The sequence below is a fragment of the Schistocerca serialis genome, chromosome 6 (assembly GCF_023864345.2).
Source record: "Schistocerca serialis cubense isolate TAMUIC-IGC-003099 chromosome 6, iqSchSeri2.2, whole genome shotgun sequence".
Lineage (NCBI taxonomy): Eukaryota > Metazoa > Arthropoda > Insecta > Orthoptera > Acrididae > Schistocerca > Schistocerca serialis.
Genome location: NC_064643.1, coordinates 305,651,447 through 305,678,860, shown reverse-complemented (window position 1 = coordinate 305,678,860; position 27,414 = coordinate 305,651,447). Strand labels below are relative to the sequence as shown.

The 27,414-nt window shown below is 43.9% G+C and overlaps 1 protein-coding gene across 6 annotated transcripts in view; it reads right to left on the bottom strand.

Moving 5' to 3' along the window:
• LOC126483814 (eukaryotic translation initiation factor 4E-binding protein Mextli) overlaps positions 1-27,414 on the bottom strand; it is a 139,957-nt gene that overhangs the window by 94,863 nt on the left and 17,680 nt on the right. For all 6 annotated transcript variants that reach the window (XM_050107005.1, XM_050107001.1, XM_050107006.1 and 3 more), the window contains exons 2-3: positions 14,933-15,051; positions 14,713-14,853 (exon numbers count right to left, since the gene is read on the bottom strand). In XM_050107005.1, coding sequence (XP_049962962.1) covers positions 14,713-14,853; positions 14,933-15,044 — 253 coding nt within the window. In that variant the 5' untranslated portion in view covers positions 15,045-15,051. The remainder of the gene's footprint in view (positions 1-14,712; positions 14,854-14,932; positions 15,052-27,414) is intronic.

Here is a 27,414-nt window from a genome sequence, read left to right as displayed (position 1 = left end):
TTTGGACAGGATATCCACACTCAGTGCAGATCACGAAAATTTCATCAATGGATCTGAACTGGGTGAAAGGTTTCTCAAGATGCACAATGAAGAGGTTGTTGTAGGATGGTGTCATGCAAATGCCCATGACTGTACCACATATCTTTGTAGATGACGCATTCAATAGAGAAGTAAATTGAGGTGAGCTTGTAGATAGTCGTGGTGGGTAAGAAGGAGGTTATAGGTTTGGAGTTGGGCACTGGGAAATGTAGTATTCAACAGCAGCAAGGTCATGGGAAGTGAAGGCATTAGTATAGAGGAAGGTGGCATCAACAGTGATGAGCAATGTCCCATGTTGTAAAGTGACAGGAACTGTTCAGAGTCTGGAGTAGATGGTTGATCTCTTTTATATAGAAGGCTAGGTTACAGGTAATAGGCTAAAGGCGTTAGTCCACTAGTGCAGAGGTGCTCTACGTGGAGGCACAGCATCCAGCCACAATTACACATCTTAAGTGGTTGGGCTTAAGTATTGTAGGAAGCACATAGAAAGGAGGAGTGCAGAAAGTGGTGGGGGTCAGGAGGGAGACAGACTCAGGGGAAAGGTTCTGAGAAGGACCCAGGTATTTGAGGAGGGACTGAGTTGTGCTGGATTTCTGGAATAGGGTCACTGTGGCAGGACTTGTACAGGGTATCGTCTGACAATTGGTGGAGACCCTCAGCCATGTACAACCATTCACTTCACCCTGATCTTTCTACAACCTTTCCTCAATGTAGACCACCTAATGGACAGCTCCATCAGTATCTCTGACCACATCACACCTACCAATCACTAACAATGGCTCCATTTCAACAGCTGTCTCCCATTCCTCACAAAAAAGACCCTTCAATACAGATTAGTAACCTATCACAGTCACAATTGCAGTGATGAACCGTTCCTCTCAAATATGTCAAGGGTGTTCCATTGAGGCCTCCACAGAACGAAATTACACTTCCCTCTTGTCCAGACATTGATCTCCCACACTTTGTCTCCCCAGTCATCTACCAGACCAATACATTCACTTACCGGCTACAAAGGAGGTATAAGACATAAGGAAGGTATAAGACATGGCCAACCGATTCAGTTCATATTTGACACATCACTTATATACAACCAGAAACAAAAGACTAAGATATTTTCATTCTACATTCATCCTATTTTAAGAAAATCACCCATGAATTTCATGACAAGATGACTCAAAATTGTCAAGATCAACAGATAATTGAAAACCAGCATTTTTCATCATCATCATAATCATCATATGCGTACAGCAAGTCTACATTTTCCTGCAAATCAAGAAAAGAAAGTGTTATGATTGGTGCTTATGTATCCATAAGACAAATGCTGTTTGACCAACATGGCTGGGGGGAGGGGGAGGGGGGAGGGAGGCATCCAATGCATACTACAGTTTCTTTTTATTTGTATTTTTTCCGTATCTTTATTTGTATTTTTCCATATCAAAATTAATAGGAACAGGAGTGTTAATAACGTAACCATTTTCTCGAGTGACTTGGATTAGTAAATAATTAAAATTTTAAGCCTCCTTGTACAAAAACCATTCTGAATAACACTGCTGTGAATTCATCACGAGTGAGCACAGACAGCTGACTGCATGATGCTTGTTTGCTGTGAGGCACAGTACAGTACTTCATTTGTTGGAGGTTTCAAAATAGCAATGTGCTTCTGGAAACCCACCAGGAATAGCACAACTGCGCAAATGCAATGATCTGTAATGTAACTGATGATCACCATTCAGGACCTATTTATCAGATGTTATCATACACATGGTAAGCATCAAAATTAATTCCCAAAAATAAAATTTCTTAAACTTAAATAAAGTCTCCTTTCCAACAAAGCTTTGAAAGAAACAAAGTAGTTGCACAAAGATGCATTCATTACATGTTCTTGATGCTGCAGACATATTTGCTTCGAATGATTATACACCAAGTACCATCTATGAACTTGTTTGAAGGAAAGTGAGGATATGTAACAGAGTGAAGGAGGCAGTGTAAGGCAACTTGGATTATAATTTAAGTTCTTTACTAATCCATGCTGTTTAAGAAACATATTTGCCTACTTTGTTATTATTCCTAATGGAAAATACAGGATGGAATGTAACAATATTATTAAGAGGATAGTTGCTACTCACCATACAGCTTTGTGTGGCCTCAGCAGCCAGAGATTGTACGCTCACGCTCTCTCTCTCTCTCTCTCTCTCTCTCTCTCTCTCTCTCTCTCTCTCTCTCTTTGCGGGACTAATACAGGTTCCCTCCTCCCAGCCAGATGCCTTATTCACTACACCAGTGGCACTTATGTTGAACAGTGTTATCTTACATGTGCATACAAATAAGCAGCAATCCTAAAGAGTTTCTTTCCTTGATTTATAGGAAAATATGCATTTGCAACCTCCACATATGATGAAAAATGTACAATTTTCAATTACCTATTGTTCCCATCAATTTTGAATTGATTATGCTTCATGAATTTCAGGTGGTTTTCTCAAAAACGAGATTGAGGGAAGTTGAGCAAAATCTTGGAATATTTCATTTTAGGTTCTACACAAGTGCCATGCCAAATACAAGTCGAATTGCTCATCCATGTATTGAGGCCTTCCCCTTGTCAGTACCACACAGGACTGCAACAAAGGAATCAGATTCTCCACCAGGATTTTGACTCTTTTGTCATGCCCTGAAATGAGAAATATTCTCCCCATTACTCTCCTCACTTCTCCTAAAGTTTTATTTCATCATCCACCCTACCTAGGTAATATCTGTGTCCATCCCTGTTTCCAAACTACTGCCCCCATGACACTCACCCCTGTAGTAGACCTAGATGCAAGACCTGCCCCATACATCCTCCCATTGCCACCTACTCCAGTCCTGTCACAGGCATCTCCTACCTCAACAAAGGCAGGACCACTTGTGAAAGCTGCCCTGTGGTCTACCAGCTTAGCTGCAAACACTGTGCGGCATTATACATGGACATGACCCCTAACAAGTCGTCTGTCCACACGACTGGCCACTGCCAACCCTTGGCCAAGAGAGAGTTTGACCAACCAGTACTGAAGCATTCAGTGCAGCACAGTGTGCTTGCCTTCAAAGACTGCTTCACAATCTGTCCCATCTGTGACTCTTCCCACTACAAGCTATTCTGAACTGTGCAGGCAATAATTCTTCCTGCAACATACCCTTCATCCTTGTAACCTTTGCTAGCCCTTGTTATTACCTGCCTCTATCCTCTTTCCAGCTCCCACTCCAGCCTCAAACACAAAAACACACCTGCTATCCCCCAGAGCATCTGCATAGTCCTCTTTCCCTCTCTGCTTCTCTCCTTTAATTCTCCCCGATCCCCAGCACAGCCTTCTGATGCTGTACCTAGCTGCCCACCATCCTGTCCCCACCACATTCCTCCACACTCCCACAGACAACCCTAAAGCATCTTCTCCCACCCATACCCTGCATGACCTAGTTCCATACCTATTCTGTACCACAATTCCCACTCCAGCAGAGATAGCTGCTCACCGCAGTTAGGTCTTACCACCTGGAGATGACAGCAGCTAAGCATGGGATGGGAAAGCACAAGTTTTCCTACATTTGGAGGAGGAATTGGTCTGACAATTTAGTTACTTTCTTACTGAAAATATGCCTGTCTGCTGCTCAATGCCTCCTCCATGTGGTGAGCAGCATCTATTCTACTTGATATTATTGTTATTCCACACTGGATTCTCCATCATTTAAACAACTAAAATGTGTCCCACTGTCAGCAATACACTACAAGCACTGTACACTTGGGGTTCTCCTCAATGGAGGAGAAACCCAATGACAACAGAGGGTCCAATATGAAGACATACTAATAACACTTCGTTGTATTTCTCTGTGACTAAAGAATCAGCTACAGTCTGGTGGCTGGCTTCACCAACCGCAATTTGTTGACCGTTACTTCCATCTATTACTCCTCCAAACAATGTAGGATATATTTCCTCAACAGCAAGGACACCGCATGTAGAGGAACTTTACACTGAGCAACTATATGTACTGTGCAGGCTTCCATGGCCGCTGCATCCGCCAAAACATTGTTCTGAATTTCCACATACCCTGATACCCAATAAAATATCACTCTTTTTCCAAGATTTTACATGTTAAAAAATGTAGATTGACTGTGCTGCAATGCTTCCTGTATAGGGTATGCTTAGTGGATAGTTGGCAGTGTTCTTAAGGAGACAAAGTGGATGAGGAATTTTTTAGCCTGGTAAGCCCACATCATTAACATTATTATACAGCAGGATTTTGAAACATATATTGTAGGTGGTTGGTTGGTTGGTTGCTGGGAGGGGACTGAACAGTGAGGCCATCAGTCCCATCGGATTAAGGAAGGATGGAAAAGGAAGTCTCCCATGCCCTTTCAAAGGAACCACCCCAGCATTTGCCTGAAGCAATTTAGGAAAATCATGGAAAACCTCAATCACGGATGCTGGTTTGAACCATCCTCCTCCCGAATGCGAGTCCACTGTGCTAACCACTGTGCCACAATCACTTGGTCATATATTGTGTTAGAACATTATGAATTACCTCAAAGAGAACAGTCTATTGATACACAGTCAAATCAGATTTAGAAAACATTGTTCTTGTGAAACACAACTAGCTCTTCACTCACACAGATTGTTGAGTGCTACTGACAAGGAATTTCAAATTAATTCTGTATGTCTGTAAGCAATGTAATACAATTATTGATCTTTTTTTTTTAATGTTGGTACACATGTCCCAAACATATGTTCAAAGTTTCATTTGGTTAGCAGGGTTAGACGTGTTTTAGTGTGCTCAGTGATTTTCAATTATTATAAAAGATGGAGTGAAGAATCTGCATCAAATTTTGTGTGAAAAATGGAATCAAGTGCTCTAAAACACTTGAAATGTTGACAGATACAGTGAGTCTGCCACAAGTAAAAATAAAAAATTGTTTACAAGTGCTCAAAAGGGTGATGGAACATGGGTTTACAGTTATTACGTCGAAACCAAAGCTCAATCACCCCAATGAAAGCATCCTGGAGAACCAATAACAAAGAAAGTGTGCCAAGTTCGACCAAATGTCAAAGTTTTGATCACTGTTTCTTTTTTTCCCTCTCTCCCATTCCTTCAATGACCATGGCATAGCATGTCATGAATTTTTGACTCAAAGTCACACTGTCAATAAGGAATATTATCTTGACGTTATGTGCCATTTGTGAGATGCAATACGCAAAAAAAGTCCGGAATTGTGGAAAAACAATTCATGGCTTTTGCATCACAACAATGCACCTGCTCATTCATTGTTGTTTGTCAGAGATTTTTCCTGTTTTCAAACCAGAAGAGACCTATGAAAGGATGAAGATTTTCAATGATTGAGGAAATAAAAACTACATCACTGGAAGTAGTCAAAGCTGTACCAAAAAGTGCTAATGAGAAGTGCTTTGAGGATTGGAAGAAGTGTTGCCCCAAGTGTATTGTACTTGAGGGGGACATGAATATTGATGAATACATAAATATTTTTTCATAAAAATATAAAGTCCTCTTACTTTTTGAACACACCTCGTACATCTGTAATCATTCTTATCTCCTCATGATGGATGGCATCTAAGATCATTAAATGTGAACGTCTTCCTCATAAATACAGCTTGCAGCCATAAGCTAGCATCAAGTAATGTTTTAAATTATGTTGAAACAACTAACATCTTGTACAAGAGCAATACATATAATAAGGCATAACAATAATATTAACTAGGGAACAATAACTTATACACTATGTGATCAAAAGTATCTGGACACCCCTAAAAACATACATTTTTCATATTGGGTGCTTTGTGCTGAACCTAGTGCCAGGTACTCCATATCAGCGACCTCAGTAGTCATTATACATCATGAGAGAGCAGAATGGGGCACTCTGCGGAACTCACGGACTTCGAACGTAGTCATGTGATCGGGTGTCACTTGTCTCAGATATCTGTATGCGAGATTTCTACACTCCTAAACATCCCTAGGTCCACTGTTTCTGATGTGATAGTGAAGTGGAAACATGAAGGGACATGTACAGCACAAAAGTGTGCAGGCCGATCTCATCTGTTGACTGACAGAGACCGCAGACAGTCTAAGAGGGTCGTGATGTGTAATACGCAGACATCTATCCAGACCATCACACAGGAATTTCAAGCTGTATCAGGATCCACTGCTAGTACCATGACAGTAAGGTGGGAAGTGAGAAAACTATGATTTCATCATCAAGCGGCTGCTCGTAAGCCACTCATCATGCCGGTAAATGAAAAACGACGCCTCGCTTGGTGTAAGGAGCATAAACATTGGACGATTGAACAGTGGAAAAACATGTGGAGTGACGAATCACGGTACACAATGTGGCAATCCGATGGCAGGGTGTGGGTATGGCAAATGCCCAGTGAACGTCATATGCCAACGTGTGTAGGGCCAATAGTAAAATTCGAAGGTAGTGGTGCCATGGTGTGGTCATGTTTCTCATGAAGGGGGCATGCATCCCTTGTTGTTGTGCATGGCACTACCACAGCACAGGCCTACATTGATGTTTTAAGCACCTTCTTGCTTAACACTGTTAAAGAGCCATTCGGGGCTGGTGATTGCATCTTTCAACATGATCAAGCACCTGTTCATAATGCACGGCCTGTGGCGAAGCGGTTACATAACAATAACACCCCTGTAATGGACTGGCCTGCACAGAGCCCTGACCTGAATCCTATAGAACACCTTCGGGATGTTTGGGAATGCAGACTTCATGCCAGGCCTCACCGACCTATATTGATACCTCTCCTCAGTGCAGCACTCTGTGAAGAATGGGCTGCCATTCCCCAAGAAACCTTCCCGCACCTGACTGAATGTGTGCCCGTGGGAGTGGAAGCTGTCATCAAGGCTAAAGGTGGGCCAACACCATACTGAATTCCAGCATTACCGATGGAGGGCGCCACAAATTTTTAAGTCATTTTCAGCCAGGTGTCTGGATACTTTTAATCTCATAGTGTATCATTTGTGTATTTTGAGTTTTCATGACAGAATGCGTAGGAAACTGACATACTTTTTGTATGATCTGGCTGAAATCTTATTATTTATTAATAAAATTCTTATAGTATTGAATTGTGGACTGCACACCAAATTGCACTGCAGTGTAAACCAATTATTTGTCTCAAAAAAGGCAGTGAATTAAACTGACTGTCCCCCATTTAAAACCTAATTTTTTTTCCAAAGAAATCAGACATTTAATGTGTGTTTAGGATGCATTTGTAATTTATGTCATCACGATAATCTGAAGTATATGAGCTGAAAGAAAAAGAGAATGCGTACTACATTAGACAGCAGAAAAGCCTTACAGAACTACTAGAGAGTGTGTTCTGTTGGCTTCCAAAGACCTCTGGTTGAGGTACTTTAAGATGTTAAGCACTTTGAGAAACTGTGCTTTCAGATCTCTCAGATGCGGTAGTCATAAGAATTTTTTTGCCAAAAATGAGGCCCAGAACCTAACAAATCTCTTATGCTCAAAATGGTATCCCTCATTACCAATGTATGGTGGACTACACACATGCTGTGAAAAAATTTAAGTCCATACCCATCATTTTGTCTGTTAAGAACTTGAAACCTGTGTATTTAGTTTAATCCTCCCATCACTTTAGCATTTATTGCAACTGACGTGTTGCTGTTTCTGGGTTAGATGATGGATAAAATACAGCAAAACCATCCCCACACAAAGATCACTGAACTGCCTCTCTTAATGTGAATTTAATGCTGTTAATAGCAACACAGAGGAGGGCAACACACCGTATGCTTCCTTGTATGACTTTGCTGTTCTGCTCCAACCAGTCTGATATGAATTCCCCAGCTGAGTATCCAAAGTAAGTCTATGAGGGAAAAGAATGCAGAAATATGGTTAGCTGTCCACAGATGCACCACTGAAGAAGCCACATGCAGATGTAATGCATCCAAATAGTATCTTAGTACCCTTCTGGATCAAAGAAGATTCCTACAAGGCACTTGCCTGCATAGGAGAGCCTACTATAAAGCTGCCTCCAGCAGCGTCAAATTATCTATCATAGAATCTTATTTCCTCAAGCAAGTAAGGACCTGTGTGGATTTACCTAAGGCAGAGATTTGCCATACACTTCAATGTCTTTTCTATGTGGGTCATGGGAGCAAGACTTTTGTCATAAAATCCCCTTTCCTCTCAGGAAAAGGGGAACTTTGGTAGCTACTAAGCCACTGTCACAAGTATCTGAAGTAGTGAGGTACACAGCTTGACTGCTTGTCTCAAATCAACCAGCAAGGCACCCTGCGAGAATACTGGCAATGATGAGGGGACCATCACAGCTGCATTGACAGGAGTCCTCTTGATGCGAAAGGAACTTGTGGGTTAGTCTGTTGGGACTGATATGCAGTCGGCATATATGTTGGTATCTTTCCGAAGTCCTGGAGATAATAATATCGTACCTTGGTGGTGCCCTTCATTGCTCTCAGCTTGAGGGTCATGGTAGTCTGCCATTCCAAGTCCCAGGTTTTCAAAATCTGTTGGAGTTGCAGTGATAAGTCCGTGCTTGGTACTCTGCATTGGAGTGTCTCCAGTGGTTGCTTCACTAGCTCTTTATGCAAAAGTTCATTTCCCGAATACCCACCTGGCTCAGTGTCCATACAAATGTTACCAGCACCCTGAAGCTGTGAAGCTGTGAGCAGCTCATGTAGTCTCTACAAACCAATAAGTCCTTTGTGGCAAGAGTTTTAATGTACTGCAGAGGTAGTGATATAGTGACTAACTATGCAGTGCATACAGAGCACACACTCAGCAGAGACTACTTCTCATGCCCCCTTGCATCTGCTAAAGCACAACCAACTCTTTGGCTGTCTGCAGGGCTTGTAAGCAAGGCTCTAGTTGCCAATCACAAGCCTCTTTTGCAGTCCAGGTCTAACAAGCTCAGTAGCAATGGTGCTGCTGACGCAGAAGCAACACACCCAGGGTAAAATCAAATTTTTCATAAAATCTCCGAATATCTGTGCCATCTGCATTCCCGGATTTACTTTGAGATATGTGAGAGTATTAAGCTTCCTCATGCAATCTGCCTTGGGCTGGCATACTGTCAAATAAAAGGTCTAAAAATCTGAAAGTTTCAAAACCTTCCAAGTAACTAATTACTGAGGTAAAATTACGCATGCAGACACACAGTCCAAAGTCAACAAAAGTGTCTCAAGAGTTTTCACAGGAAAAAATAGATATCCACAATTCAGGGCCCCAATTATGTAGCTTTTGTATGATCCCTGCTGCAGTACGCGAAGGTGGAAATCTGGGTTACACACGAAGGTCACTCCCATACAGTGACGGTGAGACTGTGGATCCCACTGCAGTCACGATACGGTTTATTGCAGTGGCAACAACCAATCCCTGAGGAACTCCAGTTTCCTGTATACATTGAGTTGAATGTATCCAGATCTAGACTTGTTTAAGGTATCAAATTCTAGATAAAAATGGTACTAGCACTACAAGCCCCACTTATACAGAGTATACAGGATGTGATGACACCAGATGGTACCGTACAACTTCAGTGGGTGAAAGAGTGCAGCGATAAGATTCTGGCGATGCACAGAAGCACTGTGCACTGCTGATTCCACATGAGCCAGTTGGTCCGTGATGGACCAGAACACCCAATAGCCACTTTAGAATTGTGATATACACCCTCTGGCTTCCAGACACCAGCCTGTTCATTAGAGAGATTGGTCAACAGTCAGGTAAAATTTGATAGTCTTTCCCGGTTTTAGGATAGAAATAATATTCTCTCACCATTATTAGTTCAACTGCCCTTCCCAGCAAATACGACTGAAAACCTGAGGAAGTGTTTTGTGTTGGCACTGCTAAGTTTTACGCATTTAGTTGTGGTTTTTATTAGGTCTACACACTTTGTATGCTTTAGTGAAAGTTGCCAAGGGTGACTGATGCTGCCTTGTTTAATGACACAGCCAAGTGAGCACTTGCTCAAGCCAACACAAATGTCACATGCACACACTCGCATACACCCTGCACATCTGCAGTGTGCCCATGCACCAAGCACTTCCCTTACTACCAGAGTGGGGAAAAATTTATTTTATTGATGAATAAAGAGAAAACAGATAAATTTGAAAGCCAATGGGACTCACTTCAATTCTTTGTCATTTATTACAGAAAGATATTTGTTTTTGCTTTTAAAATAAGTTTGCCGGACTAGTTTTTTTTTTTTAAATCTTAAAAAATTTGATCTTCGATTTGCCATTGCGACACACTAAACAATACTTTCTACACATGCAAAGAGAATTTCAGTGTGTGGTGTCTCCTGAAATCATTTTTTTTTCAGGTTAATGATAGATTTTCAAATCAGAATCTTCTCAGCAAAATTCAGGGATTATCAAATCCACTGTAGTTTTCGGCAAATACCTTCGTTGTGATTCTATGTTAGCTTCACCACCTCCCAAGCTACGTCGAAAACAAATTTTCTTTTTACATCATAAGATAATTTCAAACTCGCAATCTAGTTTCTTTGGCTATTATTTGTCTGTAGTTTGTTGCACATCTCCCTTTGTCATTGATGGCAATAAAGGAAACTGCTCATTTTTAAATCATCAGTAATGCTTTGCTGTAATAAGTGCAGTTGCCATAGAAAGGCGAAAACATCTCCCAAGTACCTCTTGACACTTTCTGAATAAAAACGTTGTCAATGTGCTGCAATACTATTAACTCTTTCACATACAGCCCCTGTGTCTCTGGAAAACATTTTCAAACTCTTAAGCTCTATTCAGCTGCTTACATGCATGTCAGATCAAAAAATTTTTCAATCTTTTTACTTTCAAATGATTTTGGACATCCAAAACACCTACACAAACTTTTTGGGAGATTTTAAATACTTTAAGATTTAAGGGAATCACTCACCGAAAAGCAGAAGCATTGAGTTGCCGATAGGAACACACAAAAGCCTTTAATACCAAAGTATTTACATTCTATCACAACATTCCTACAACATTTTTAGAAAAAAATAGTTGTTGATGTTAGTCATTAGCAGCAACTGAGTTAATTTGTTCACTCATTTCACACCAGTACAAACATAAACAACTTAGCTAATTATATCAACGACACATCCATATCATAAAAGTGTTGCCAATTTTGGTATCACCAGCAAAGATGTCTTAGATTACGAGTTTCTATTTGCTGCATTCTCTATTTACACGGAGTACTTCCACATGACATTTTTCTCATCATTCGAGGTGAAAGACATGTACATCACAGAGAAAATCTTAGGCCGAATCCCAAATGTATAGCTTTGTAATTTGAAGTTAACCCACTGAGCCACACCTGTCCAAAATATTTTTAATTTGGGATTTTTCAAGCAAATAGCTCCTACTATTTATTTATTTATTTATTTATCTACAAATTCCGTAGATCCTGTTATGCGTATGACGCTAGGATGTAGAACAACTTGAGTAATATATGTTCACAGACCATGGTATCAATTAGTTTACAAGAGCAGAACTAGACATAAATTACATAAGACTTGCAAAAATAATAATGAACTAAAATAAAGTCGTAGGAATAATACATTATGCAAAGTTTATCACATTGCAAACGCCTATTTGTCACAGTAAGTATATGGTTACAAAAAGGAACAAAAAGTACATAAACAAACAACAGTAAATATAAATACATACAAAGACTACTTTTCTCTGTTGAAGTATTCATCAAGTGAGTAAAACGTTTTCTCGATTAAATATGTCTTCAGATTGTTTTTGAATGATGCACTGTTACAACGTAAATTTTTTATATAGCTCGGTAATAAGTTAAATATTTTGACACCGGAGTAATGCACTCCTTTCTGTACCCGAGTTAAACTTTTTAGTTCAAAGTGAAGGTCAGCCTTCTTTCTTGTATTGTGATAATGGAAGCTTTCATTGGTTTCATAGTGGGCAGGATTGTCAACCAAGAAACTCATTAGGGAAAAAATACACTGGGAGGTTGTGGAAAGTATTCTGAGTTTTTTTAAAGAGCGTACGGCAGGAGGTCCTCGGAGGTACTCTGCACATTATACGTACTACTTTTTTCTGCATGAGGAAGATTTTTTTAGATGAGGGTGAATTGCCCCAGAAGATGATGCCATAACACATAATGGAGTGGAAGTATGCAAAGTATGTGGACTTCATGACATTTATGTCTCCAAATTGTGAGATTGTCCTAATGGCAAAAATTGCTGAGGACAGCCTTTTTACAGTCTCGAGGACATGGTGGTCCCAGTTGAGCCTACTGCCTATGTGGAGGCCTAAGAATTTGGTGGAGTGTACCCTTTCTATCTGATTATTGTTATTTAAAACAGTAATCTCCTGGGGGAGTTTGTGGTCAAGGCTGAAATGGATATAATTTGTTTTGCTCAGGTTTACTGTGAGCGAGTTCACTTGGAACCAGGTTAATAGTACTGTAAGTAATTTGTTGGCATTAACCTCCATATCAGTGAGCTGTTTGTTACTCATCAAAATGCTGGTGTAATCAGCAAACATGGTAAACTTGCATGTCTTGCATGAAAAAGGTAGGTCATTTGTATATATCAGAAACAGCAACGGACCAAGGACAGATCCCTGGGGTATTCCATGGAGTACAGTGCTCCAATCTGACTCTACTACCTCTCCCTCTTTATTGCTCCCATTGAGAATTACTTTCTGCTTCCTGTTTTGGAGGTAGGATTTTAGCCAGCTTCCCAGTGCCCCAGTGATCCCATAGTGGCGTGCTTTGTTGAGGAGTATTTTGTGGTCCACACAGTCGAAGGCTTTGGACAGATCACAAAATACTCCAACTGCCTTCATTTTATTATTTAGGGATTCCAGTATATCATTTGTGAAAGAAAATATGGCCTCAGTTGTGGACATACTTTTCCAGAAACCGAACTGTCTACCACTTATGATGCCAAATTTTTCTAGGTGCCTTACAATTCTGGAGTGCAGTAGTTCATACTTTGCTTACTTGGTCAGAGCAGGTTTTTAGCAGCTTACTGGAGATATTATCTACACCAGATGATCCCTTACATTTTAATGAGGCAATGGTTTTTCTAATCTCATATCTGGTTATGGGGGATGTTCTTATCTCACTCACTGGAATGGGAAAACTGTGCTTCAGTAGATCCATGGCACTTTCTAAGGATCCATTGCAACCTATTTGCTCTGCAGCACTTATGAAGTAGTCATTGAATGCATTTGCAATAGCTTACAGTATTGTCATCAATGTTTAGTACAATGTCTACTGGTTTACTGGCACTGTTCGTACCAGTCTCGCTCCTTATTATGTCCCAGATTGCTTTAATTTTATTACTGGATTGCTTGATTTTGGATCTAAAATATATGCTTTTTGAAAGTTTGATTACCTTACTCAAAGTTTTACAATACTTTTTATAATGGTTTATTTGACTGAGGTTTCCTGATTCTTTTGCTGTTATGTACAAAATTCTTTTTTGCTTGCAAGATGTCCTAATCCCATTTGTTATCCATGGTTTTTTTGTGTTTTCTTTTGGTGCATTTCTATAAACTTTTTTTGGGAAGGAGGTTTCAAATATTGATGCAATTTCTTTACTAAACAGGTTATACTTGGAATTTACATCTGTTTCAGAATATATGTGACTCCAATTTACATTATGGAGGCATGATTTGAATGTTTTGATTGTTAGTACATTTATGGGCCTGAATACCTTCCACGTTGGCTCAGTTTTATTCTGACAAACATTTATATTTTTGATGGTAAGTCTTTGACCATCATGGTCAGAAAGACCACATATTATTTTACTAATGCTGATACTGTCCAATTTCTCTTTGTCTACAAAAATGTTGTCAATTAGTGAGCTTGAATATGAAGTTACTCTGGTGGGAAAATTGACCACTGGCAGAATGTTTTAGGTGTACATCAGATTTTCTAGGTCTGTCTTCCCACTACTATGTGTAAGAAAGTTTATGTTGAAATCTCCAAGTAGTACAACATCTCTTTTATAGTTGAATAAGTGCAGTAAAAGCAAATCAAGCTGCTTCAAAATGAGGCCAAGATTTCCTGAAGGTGCTCTATAAATTGCCACAATTAACAGGGTGGAATTACTTACAGAAATTTCGATGGCACATGATTCACAATGTTGCTCTAAACAAAAATTTTGAACATACATTTCTTTGCAACTGATACTGTTCTTAACAAAAATTGCAACACCACCACCTTTTCTTTGGTTTCTGCAGTATGAAGACGTCAGGTTGTAGTCAGGTATTACCACATGTACAAAACCAAGTCTGAGGTATCAAAAAACATACTACTGGTTGATTTCACATGGACTGATCCATTAGTGTATACTGAAGTAGAAGATTTCTCGGCCAGGGTGAAAACTGTAAGTACAAGGAAGCAGCACTCAACCCTCACTAGGACCAAGGGTACTTTCCAGTACTTTACACGAGTAACTTATTGCCAAAACACTTTGTTATGTGAAAATTGTCTTGTGCGTCATTAAAATCCAGAAGATCTAAACCCAATGGACATGAAGGCAAACCACCTCCAGCAGCACCATGATTATTAAAGTAAGGTGATGTTCAACTAAAGCTTGTGGTAAATAACTGTACAGCTTATTTTAATATCACATGACACTAAGAAGAAGATTTGTTAGAAAACTTATCTTGCAAGTTAATTACCTTTGTAAACGCCTTCCAGTGTCTGACCATATTGCTTTAAGTTAGCGCATAGATTAACGACATTTAACTGCAATAGGTGGTCACAGTTTCCATTTGTTAACTGAGAACATACAGACTCTGCAAGAGTCATTATATCCTCCACTACAACAAAAGAAATAATCTTCAGCATACTAATAATAAAAAAACTGTCAGTTTATCACCTGAATATTATACTATTTACCTGATGATATTTTTCCATCTACAGTGGAGTACCTGTTCTGGCTAGCTATTTTCAATGGTCGAGGTTTTTCGAGCTTTTTCACTGTTTTCGCTGATCGTGCAACAGCTGCCATTTTCAATCTGTAAGCAGATACAGAATTTTACAATCTGCTCAAAATTACCAATTTTAATAATTTGGTCCCAATAAATTTGCACAGGGTGATTCAGTGACGATGTTACAAACTTTAATTATGGAGAACGATAAGTACATGAATTTGAGATAACAGATCCTGGTCCAGAAATGACCAAGTCAAAAGTTGTAAGTGAAAATTGTTCAGATACCTTCGTCAGTGGAATACATGTATGACCTGCACTACTGCTGCTAAGATTGTATGGTAGGTAGCTCTCATGGGTCATAGTATGAGCCAAAACAAGAAGAAAGTGTCTAGTAAACATGGGCTCTAAAATGCATACCTTAAGAGCTATGTGCACTTCTTCAATAGAAGAGATGTGTTTCACAGTGCCAAAGATGAACAAGTGCTCTTAGTTCTTAAGGTATGCATTTTAGAGTCCACATTTACTCTACTTTTTTTTCCATTTCCACCTATACTACCGCCTCTGGAATTTGCCAATCCTACAATCTTAGCAACAACAGTGCTGGTACGAGTATTCTACTGTCAGAGTCATGCTGTATGAGGGAATAGAAAATAATGCAAATAACCTCAGACTGAAACTGAACTTAATTATAATGATCAATACTTTCCAGAATCTATTAACAGAAGACAGTAGGGCATGAGTCTAGAATGAAGGCAGTAATACTCCACACGTTTTCTGGAGTGAGGAGTGCAACGGGAATACACGGGAAGTGTGTCAACTTCTAGTTGACGGTATATAGTAAGAGATCGTCAAACACAGAATTGTTTTGCAGCAATGAGTTTAAGTACTTGTGCCAAACCCTGACAAATATAACCACAGAATTAAGAACATGTTTGGAACAACAACAACAATATTATGATGCCGAAAGATCACAAGTTATTCACAGTTCTAATAAAAATAACTTTGTAGCACATGATAGCCCAAATCACTTCTTGAACGGTTGAATAACCATAGCCACACTTTTTCTCACAAAATTTATCGCCTTTCTGCTCATAATCAACTTAACATTTCCAACCTAACTTAGACCTCATGTTATGCCTAATATTTTGTCAGCACAACATTCACTTCAAAATACGAAATAAATAAGTAAAAATTAAGACAACTGTTCACGACATGATATAAACGTGAATAATCAGAAAACTACAGAATGGTTTAAATTCCAATGGTCAAACTATATTTTATTTCCTTGTCTCTCACTGGTTACCTAAAGCAAACCCATCCCTCCCCCATTGACTACAAGAAAAACTCATTAGCATAAACGTGAATAATCAGAAAACTACAGAATGGTTTAAATTCCAATGGTCAAACTATATTTTATTTCCTTGTCTCTCACTGGTTACCTAAAGCAAACCCATCCCTCCCCCATTGACTACAAGAAAAACTCATTAGCAACCTATGCAGCGCACAGTGCTCTATTGAATTTATGGATTGCACAGACAAGTTTAAAGACCCAAGCTAGGTTGGTTCCACCATCCTGGTAAAATCACAACAACAAAATTCTTCTATAAGAAACAAGGTAGACAGCTAAATCATACCTTGTATATTTGCCTGGAAAGAGGAAAAAATAGAATGAGGAGAGGGTATACGCAGCTGTAAAAGAAGAGTGAAGTGCCAAGATAGAGAAAATATATGATCGAAAATACATAAAGTCCACCTCATCCAATTCTTCATGCATCAAGAAGCACACCTTCTGTGTCTGACTGACATGTTCCTCCTTCCCCCACTCATGGTTAAAGACCAGTAAGTCAAGTCAATAGAACGGTGAACGGTAGAAGTGAGTTAATGTAGTTTAACTAAAATATCAAGTAATGTAGAAGTGTAAATACATTACACAACATTAGGTTGTCCTGCCAACACCCCACACGGGGACAGCAGGGGGCCCTCTATGGCTAAGACTGTCACAGGGGCAACCAACCACATCCCCCTGAATGCCTGCAAGAGCATAATGTCTTATCTTCAAATTTGCACAAACCACACCTTTGGAAAAAAACAAATGTAAAATTAGGTTTGCTGCTTGGACATCAGCTAAAACTGCAAGCAATGAGTTGGGTTGTTTCACAATTAACTTTATTGCAGAAAAAGTATGGTGCACGAAATGTGCCCCACTGGTAATGAAAAACCGTAACTGCAGCAAAGTGTGGTATCCTTTGCTGAATTCTTCCAATGTGGCATTCCACTTTATCCCACAATGACAGGAATTGTTAGGATAGGGCAGTCTAAGTCAGGAGCCAGTACCCACAGCCAAATGATCTACAAGATTGTTTCCTAAGATTCCACAGTGGCTGAGGAACTAGAGAAATATGACTGACTACCTGGTGTACTAGAGCTCAGCAAAAAGTGTACTGACTGGGCAACATCAGTGAGTGTCATCGATATTATTGAGCTATGGCATGTGAACTGCTCAAGAAGCCACTGCAAAGCAGAAAATTTTCTTGTGAGTAGGTGTGGATGTATCAAAAAGCTCATGCGATTTTGGCTGATTGGTTGGAGAGGGGAGCAAAGCACTAAACAGTCTCTTGTTCATGGAATAGTCCATTGGGATTTGTCAATATCAGCCAGAAATTTAATCTAATTTTGATAGTATGTAGGCGTGGCAAAACAGAGGCACCAAAAGCAATACTGATGCCAGATACGAGAGATAACTGTACGAGAAGTAAAAGTAACAGAGTTGGGCCAGTCTGCAAGTCAAAGAGCAGATGGTCCATGAAGAGTGTATCAACATGCATTTCAAATGGGAAAACCAGTCGAGGGCGAGTGTTAACAGGTTGACTCGCTTGGGTTTGAAAACAGTTTGGTAAGTAATTTGACTTGTAAATTGTCATCTGTTGACTGCATAAGCATGCAAGAGTTGGTACCGCCATAACGTAACAGCTACATAATCCCATTTTGGCGAGAAGAAGGTCTAGTGGACTAGTCCAGACGGCACCAATGACCAGTCTTACTCCATGATGATGAAGTGAATCCAGTAATTTCAGAGCTTAAAGTACTGTTGAGCCATAAAACTGGCAACCTCAGTCCAGTCTGGAAAAGACCATGATCCAGTAAATACAGAGTAGAATAATGTGATCCACACCCCAAGAGGTATAGGTAAGGAAGCAGGAAGCATTAGCTTTCACATTCAACTATTCTTTTGTTAACTTTTATGGGGCAACCAAGTTAGCATTTATCAAAGAAGAGTTCCAGTCAGTGCTGCACAACACCATCCAAGTTCTGGGTGCACAAAGCGCCCCTGGTCAAGACAAAATGTAGAATTCCAACAGAAATGCAAGAGTCACATTTTTACACGAGAAAACAGGAAGCGGAGGCCCTCCATATGGCGATATGGAGCTGGTGTTCACCCAAATCTACAAATTGAGAGCTATACTAAATACAAATGTCTTCAACATACAATGCATGTAATCTCTTGTGTGACTGAAGTCACTAACCCCCCCAATGGCGGTGATAAGAGTAACACTCAACACACATCCCACAGCGGCACATTTCTCTTACACTCATGAGAAACATGAGCAACATACAGACTCTTAAACCAAAATGAAAGGATGGATTTATACAAATTAATGAACAAAAAACAAGTAAGGTACCTCACAAGCCCCAGTCATGAAGCATAAGAAAATGATGGTGCCAAGCAGTGTTGCGCGCTTTATGTATGTTAAAAAGATTGCAAAGAAATGTTGGCATTTAGAAAAATGCTTGTTACATTACTGTTTGCAAATTGAACCAGGTGCTCAGTTGTTGATAATCCTTCCAGAATCCGCAGTGGTATGGGACAAAGTGCACCCTGTGGAGTGTGCATAAGCAATGTTATGGTAGATTGTAACACTTATCACCTCCACTACCACATGACAGTCTGCTGCAAAAGAAATTAAGCTGTTAGTAGAAAGAGGCAAGCATAGGTCATTTTGATGCAATTAGGTGGCCAATAATGGGTCTACACTGCTTGTAGGATGCAGGGGTGTTTATGCTGTTCACCCACTGTCTAGCAATTTCTTCACAGACTGGGCTAAAATCCAAACGATGGTAGTTTTGCGCCATGAATCAGTAGTATATGGATAGTATCTGCAACTTCTAGAGGCCTCTGCACATCTGTGCAATCTAATTACACCTCAATAGTTCTTATATGAATATTTTGATGGGCTGGGGGCATCAGTCATATGAAAATGTCAGGGGCTAAATTAATGACACATTTTGCCGATTATGTGGAGCTGCACCGAATGGCAGCACTATGGTTGGTTGGTTGGTTTAAAAGAGGGGGGAAGGGACCAAACGTCGAGGTCATTGGTCCCTTGTTCCGAGGGAAACAATGCCACAAGGGTGAGAATGAGACAATGAGACTTACAATACAAAACATAATCAAAGGAAAAACCACAACAATGATGATGATGATGATGATGCTTAGTGTTTTAGGGCGCACAACAGCGAGGTTATCAGCGCCCGCACAACAATGACTGAAGGGCAACAAACACTTAAATGGACAAAAGGGGACAAGAAAACCACAAAGACACAAGAAACAGGTAGAAGAGGTTAAAACAAGAAAGCAGGTTACCAGGGCTGGCTGACCATGAGCATAAAAAGGAAAAGCCAGCCACTCTGCAACACATTAAAACCTCCATCCTGAAAGCACTAGGGTGGAGGACACACAGGGACAATGGACATGTGCTAAAACTTAGGGCAAATGATAAAACTCACCCTCACGAATAAAATGTAAAACTAAAGCTGCTCTTTGAGGCATTGTCGCCCAACACCAAAGGTAGTTTTTTTTTTTTTTTGTAGGGTTTAAGGGCGCTCAACTGCTGAGGTCATTAGCGCCCAGTCACTGGTGTTAGAGCACATGGAATCTGCTAAAATTCAAGGGGATGGGGGGACATCAGAAGGACCTGACAAAGATGCAGATAAAATAAGTAAAAAGGTTAAATGTCTTTGGACAAGCCAGTTAAAGTTATAAAACGCAGAATACGAGCAGCTGCTCGAGCGTCATCAGCTAAAACATCCGCTAAAGTAGATGGCAGGGACAGGATAACACGAAATTGACTAAAACTGGGACACGACAATAAAACATGGCGCACTGTTAATGCCTGACCACAAGGGCACTGCGGGGCTGGGTCACTGGAGAGCAGGTAGCGGTGGCTAAACCGGCAATGTCCAATCCGCAACCTGGTCAGAAGGACCTCCTCGCGCCGAGATGGTCGGGAGGATGTTGTCCAAGCAGTTGGGAGCGGTTTTACTGCCCGGAGCTTGTTTCCTTGGACGGATGACCAAGCATCCCACCACAACGACACAAGCCTCTTACATACATCCCCATGAACGTCACATGACGGGACACAATGGGAGGCTGGCCGAGGCAGGAGGACTGCAGCCTTGGCTGCAGCATCCGCAGCCTCATTCCCAGGCACTCCTACATGTCCGGGAACCCACAGAAAGCAGACAGAACCACCATTATCAGCGAAAGAATGGAGAGACTGCTGTATCCGTTGAATCAAGGGATGGACCGGATAGGGAGCTCCAAGGCTCTGAAGAGCACTGAGTGAGTCAGAGCAGAGTACATACGATGAATGGCGGTGGCGGCGGGCATACTGAACGGCCTGATGGAGAGCAAAAAGCTCGGCCGTAAAGCTGGAACATCGGTCGAGGAGCCGGTATTTAAAGGTGGCGGCCCCGACGACAAAGGCACAGCCGACACCATCGTCAGTTTTGGAGCCATCGGTGTAAATAAAGGTGTGCCCGGCAAGTCGAGCACGCAGTTCGACAAACCGTGAGCAATACACTGCAGCCGGAGTACCCTCCTTCGGGAGTGAGCTGAGATCGAGATGAATAGGAACCGGAGCCTGGAGCCAAGGTGGTGTCGGGCTCTCACCCTCTCTGAAGGTGGTAGGGAGGGCAAAATCCAATTGTCGAAGCAGGCGACGGAAGCGGACTCCGGGAGGCAGCAGGGCAGACACATACAACCCGTACTGACGGCCGAGAGAATCAGCGAAGAAGGACTCTTAAGAGGGGTAGTCGGGCATAGACAACAGCCGGCAGCCATACCGACACAGCAGTACGTCGCGCCGGTAGGTCAATGGTAACTCGGCAGCTTCAGCATAAAGACTCTCGACAGGACTAGTGTAGAAGGCTCCGGTCGCAAGACGTATCCCCCAATGGTGGATGGAGTTGAGCCGGCGTAAGAGGGATGGCCGAGCGGACGAGTAGACGAAGCTCCCAAAATCCAGCTTCGATCGGACTATGGACCGATACAAGCGAAGCAGGACAGTGCGATCCGCTCCCCAAGATGAACCGCTAAGAACTCTGAGGACATTAAGGGAACGTGTACAACGGGCCGCCAAATAAGAGACATGTGGAGACCAACACAGTTTCCTGTCCAACGTGAGCCCTAGAAACTTAGTTGTGTCCACGAATGGGAGAACAACGGGACCGAGATGTAAGGATGGCGGAAGGAACGCTTTATATCGCCAAAAGTTGATACAAACCGTCTTCTCTTTAGAGAACCGGAAGCCATTTGCCACGCTCCATGAGTATAGGCTGTCCACGAGTATAGGCAGCGCTCCAGGAGGCATGTTCGCTGGGCACTGCAGTAGATTGCGAAGTCATCGACAAAGAGAGAGCCTGAGACATTAGGTGGAATGCAATCCATAATTGGATTGATCGCGATGGCAAAAAGGGCTACACTCAAGACGGAGCCCTGAGGCACTCCGTTCTCCTGGAGGAAGACGTCGGACAATACGGAACCCACACGTACCCTAAACTTTCGATCCATTAAAAAGGAATCAATAAAAAGGGGCAGGCGACCGCGTAGGCCCCACCTGTGCATAGTGCGGAGGATACCACCTCTCCAACAGGTATCATAAGCCTTCTCCAGGTCGAAGAACACTGCTACCGTTTGGCGCCTTCACAAAAAGTTGTTCATGATGATTGTCGACAAGGTCACAAGGTGGTCAACAGCGGAGCGGCGGCGACGAAAGCCGCATTGGACATTAGTAAGTAGTCGTCGAGATTCAAGAATCCAGACTAACCGAGCATTAACCATGCGCTCCATCACCTTACAGACACAGCTTGTAAGAGAAATGGGGTGGTAACTAGAAGGAAGGTGTCTATCCTTCCCGGGTTTGGGTATAGGAACAACAACGGCGTCTCGCCAACGCATGGGGACTTGACCTTCGGTCCAGACGCGATTGTAGGTACGAAGAAGGAAGCTTTTGCCCGCCGGAGAAAGGTGTGCTAGCATCTGAACGTGAATGGCATCTGGCCCCGGAGCAGAGGACCGGGACAGTGCAAGCGCACGTTCGAGTTCCCGCATAGTAAAGGGGGCATTATATGTTTCCAGATTCAGTGAGTGGAAGGAAGGTCGCCGAGCCTCTTCTGCCTCTTTCCTGGGAAGGAAGGCAGGATGGTAATGGGCGGAGCTTGAAACCTCCGCGAAAAAGCGGCCAAAGGCGTTGGAGACAGCCACAGGATCAACAAGGACCTCATTACCTGAGGTCAGGCCAGGTACTGAGGAGTGGGCCTTAATGCCCGACAGCCGGCGCAGGCTACCCCAAACGACGGAAGAGGGAGTAAAACTGTTAAAGGAGCTGGTGAAGGAGGCCCAACAAGCTTTTTTGCTGTCTTTGATGACTCTACGGCATTGCGCTCGGAGTCGTTTGTATTCAATACAATTCGCCAACGTAGGATGGCGGCGAAAGGTGCGTAAAGCACGTCGTCGAGCACGGATAGCGTCCCTACAAGCCTCGTTCCACCAGGGGACGGAAACGCGACGTGAAGAAGAAGAAGTACGAGGAATGGAACGTTCGGCAGCATTGATGATAACAGCCGTGAGGTATTCGACCTGACTGTCACAACTGGGAAAATCGTGGTCCGGAAAGGTCGCCAGGGAGGAGTAAAGTCCCCAGTCAGCTTTCAGTATGTTCCAGCTCGAAGGACGTGGGGACGGGGTGTGGTGCAGGAGACGAACGACACAGGGGAAGTGGTCACTCGAATAGGTGTCAGGAAGGACATACCACTCGAACCGACGGGCAAGAGTGGTAGAACAGATCGAGAGATCCAAGTGGGAGTAGGTATGAGTAGAGTCCGAGAGGAAAGTCGGGGCGCCGGTATTGAGGCAGACAAGATTGAGATGGTTGAAGACATCCGCCAAGAGTGAGCCTCTTGGACAGGATGCAGGAGAGCCCCAAATGGGATGGGATGGTAATAAACATCGTCCCGAACGAGCAACATGACCCCACCATGAGCTGGGATACCGTCCACAGGGGTGAGGTCATACCGCTCCGAGGTATAGTGGGTAAAGGCAATACGGTCAGTCGGGCGCAACTTGGTTTCCTGGAGACCAAGGACGAGCGGACAGTGCAGGCGGAGGAGCAGTTGTAATTCCTCTCGATTAGATCGAATACCTCTTATGTTCCAATGAAACAATGCCATCGCTAGTCAAAAGGTTGGGGGAACGAGACAGGGGAAGAGCTGGTCACCTCGACGGCCGCGGAGGGCCAGGTTGCGAGGGAACAACGCTACAACCGACGGGAGGCAGATCCGGTTCCATCGACACGTCGCCAGCCGCGGCCGCTGTCCCTGGTTGTGTAAGAGGGGCCGCATCATTTGCCGACGAAAGGCCGGCGGAGCGCCTGGCAGCAGAGCGTCCCGGCGAAACTGAGGACGGCCGGGAGCAGCGACTCACGGATGGAGCGTCAGACGAAACGCGCCGGGGTGGAGAGGGGGATAGAGACTTCTTCTTGGAGGCCTTCTTGGAAGGCCGAGGAGGCACAGGGATGGTGGGCTGGACCCGAAGAAGGTCCTCACGCGCGGGGTCCGTTTTGGAACGCCGGAACTCGGAAGCTGGGGTCCGGAACGTTTCCCCGATGGACGCCTGAGAAGAGGATCGCTTCTCAGGTGGCGTGGGGTGGGGAGGAGGAGGAGGAGGAGGAGGAGGAAGTGTGGCCCCTGGGGCAGAGGGGGTGGGGGCCACGGGGGAGGAGGATTTGGAAGGGAGGGATTTGGGGGGCGGAGGCAGAGCCCCCTGATGGGCGGAGGAGGTGGAGGGGGGACAGGATAGGGGTGAGGATACCACGGAAGGAGTGGACACAACTGAGGCGAACGAAGTGGTCAATGACACGGGATGGAGGCGGTCGTACTTCTTCCGGGCCTCAGAATAAAAGAGCCGATCCAAAGTTTTGATTTCTTGTATCTTCTTCTCCTTCTGATATGCTGGGCAGTCTGAGGATCTAGGCGAGTGGACGCCAGGACAATTAACGCACCGAGGTGGTGGGGTGCATGTATGTTCCTCACGAAGAGGACGTCCACAATTGTCACAAAGGGGCTCAGCCTCACACCGTGACGACATGTGCCCAAAGCGCAAACACCTAAAACAGCGCATAGGAGGCGGGACGTAAGGTCGCACGTCACACCGGTAGCACATCACCTTTACCTTCTCTGGGAGAACGTCCCCCTCGAAGGCGAGGATAAAGGCCCCGGTGTCGATGCGACGGTCTTTGGGGCCACGCTGGACTCGCCGGACGAAATGCACACCTCGGCGCTCCAGGTTGGCCCTGAGCTCCTCATCAGATTGTAGCAGGAGGTCACAATGAAATATAACCCCCTGCGTCCTATTTAGTGCCAGATGTGGGACAATGGATACTGGGATGTCCCCTAGGCGGTCGCACGCCTGGAGCGCCGCCGACTGTGTGGCGGAGGTGGTCTTGAGAAGAACGGACCCTGAACGCATCTTGCTGAGAGCCTCGATTTCCCTGAAGACGTCCTCAATATGCTGAACAAAGAACATGGGCTTGGAGGTGGCGAACGTCCCCCCATCGGTTCGAGAACAGACCAAATAGCAAGGGAAGTACTTCGCCCCAAGCCGGCGGGCCTGTCCCTCCTCCCATGGAGTGGCCAAGGGGGAAAGGGCAGGAGAACCAGAACTAGAAACGGTACCTTTTCTTTTGAAAGACTCTGCCGCAGAGCGACCTGATACATGTTGACGTTTCATCTGCGAAACGTCCGCCCCGATACCACCCACTCCGAACAGGGGCTCCCCCCACGGGCGCCACCCAGCCGCAGCAAGGGCCACCTGGCAGGATGACCATTGCCGGGAGTCCTGATGCCCCAAGGAGACGGGCATCTACTCCTTGGCCGACATGGGGAGGGTGCAGCTCAGGTATCAGCAGTATGATCCCTGTGTTGTCAGGGGGCTACAACCTAGAGGGTACATGACGACCCCACCAGAACGGGCTGGCTACCGTGCTGGATTTCTGGTGCCATGGAAAGTCCATCATGATCGCTGGTGCAGATGGAGATGCACTATGGGCGTAACTGGGACAACCCATCACGCGTTTAGGCCCAATTTGAGGAATAGTGGGTATGGTTACAACGCCAGTGCAATGCTGAGTGCCAAGGTCTTAGTGCACTTAGGACCAGTGGTACACCATGTAAGGTGTCCTTCGCCAAAAGGCTCGTACTTCTGTAGAATTTTGAAAAATGGAGGTCAAACCCCAAGGGGGACCATCACATAGAAGGCCGAAACGGTTGAAACTCCTTTTAGTCGCCTCTTACGACAGGCAGGAATACCTCGGGCCTATTCTTACCCCGGACCCGCAGGGGGTACCAAAGGTGGAGTGCTGGGAAAGTTAAAAGTATGTCGCGGAGCGAGTTCCAGGGCATAGGTGGACTCCTGGATGGTCGCTACCGAAGGACGGCGAGGGTAGCACTGGTCAATAGCTTGTAGGCTGCTCAATGAGTCAACACAGGAATAATGACTCGCCCAGGCATGAGCGGATATGCTCAAGGGCACGAGATATGGCCACTAGCTCTGCAGTGAAAACACTGCAGCCATCTGGTACAGAGTGCTGCTCTGTATGTCCTCCATGGACATAGGCAAAGTCAACGTGACCCTCAGCCATCTGTGTAAACCACTTCATGGCCCCGGTACACGTTGAGAATCTAGAGGAAGTGACAGTGGAGAGTCGCAGGGTTAACTGACTCCTTAAGGCCATATAAAAGGTCCAGGCAAAGCCGCGGCCTAGGTGTACACCACGGAGGTGTTCATGAATGAACCTCAAGTATAGGTGGTAAAGGCAAGGACTCTAGTTCGGAGAGAAGCGATCACACATGAACTGCAATTGTAAACCCTGACCTGGGTTGCCGATGAAGGAGATGAACCGCTGTAGGCAGGAAAAGGAGACGGTAATTCGGATGCGCAGGAGAACTACAAACGTGTGCAACATAACTGGAGAGCAATTTCCCATGCCTAACCTGCAATGGGGTGATTCCAGTCTCCACTAGGATGCTGGTCACTGGGCAAATGTCACACTGGTGCACTGGGTCATATAAACGTAACGCTGAGGGTGCTGCCGAGTCATAAACCACACTCCCATAGTCAAGGCGAGATTGAACAAGGGCTCTGCAGAGCCGCAGCAGTGTTGAGCAATCTGCTCCTCAGTTGGTGTTGCTCAGGCAGCAGAGGGCATTGAGGTGCTGCCAGCACCTCTGCTTAAGTTGACGAAGGCGAAGAAGCCAAGTCAATCGTGCATCGAAAGCAAGTCCTAAGAATCACTACAGAGAGTGGACCGTCATTAAGGTAAAGTTCTGGTTCCGGATGAACGGTATGACACTGACAGATGTGCGTAACACACGACTCTGCGGCCAAATACTGGGAACCATGGGCTAGAGTCCATTACAGCACCTTGTGGATGGCTACCTGTAGGCACTGATCAGCAACACCAGTACTGGTGGAGCAGTACGAAATGCAGAAGTCGTCTGCATACAGATAAGGTGAGAGCGACAACCCTACAGCTACTGCTAGACCATTAATAGCCACTAAAAATAGAGATACATTCAATACAGAGCACTGCGGTACTTCATTCTCGTGGATATGGGAGGAACTATGGGAGACACCAACTTGGACACAGAAAGAACAAAGTGACAGGAAATTCTAAATAAAAAGATCAGGAGTGGGCCTCTGAGACCCCACGCGTACAATGTGGCAAGGATATAATGATGCCAGGTCGTGTCACATGCTTTCGTAAATAAAAAAAAAGGAGGCAACCAGGTGTGGATCCGATCTGGCCCAGGAGCTGTGTCAGGACAATGTGCAAGGGCACTGAGGAGCTCCCAATCTGTAAATGGGGCATTATAGGGTTCACTGTGGGGTGTAGCGAACGAGACGACATTCCTTTTCATCTGCCTTTCGAGGGTGCGAAAGGCTGGAGGGTAGTTCTCCAATGCAGAGGCTCGAGCATTGTGCTCAGGAAAGTGCTCAGCAATTGCATTTGCACTGGTAACACTGGGAACACCTGTTGGGGTCTGGTACCCGGAAACACGTTTGATCTTTGCCCAGATTTGGAGAGGTGACGTATAGTCAAGAAGTATCTA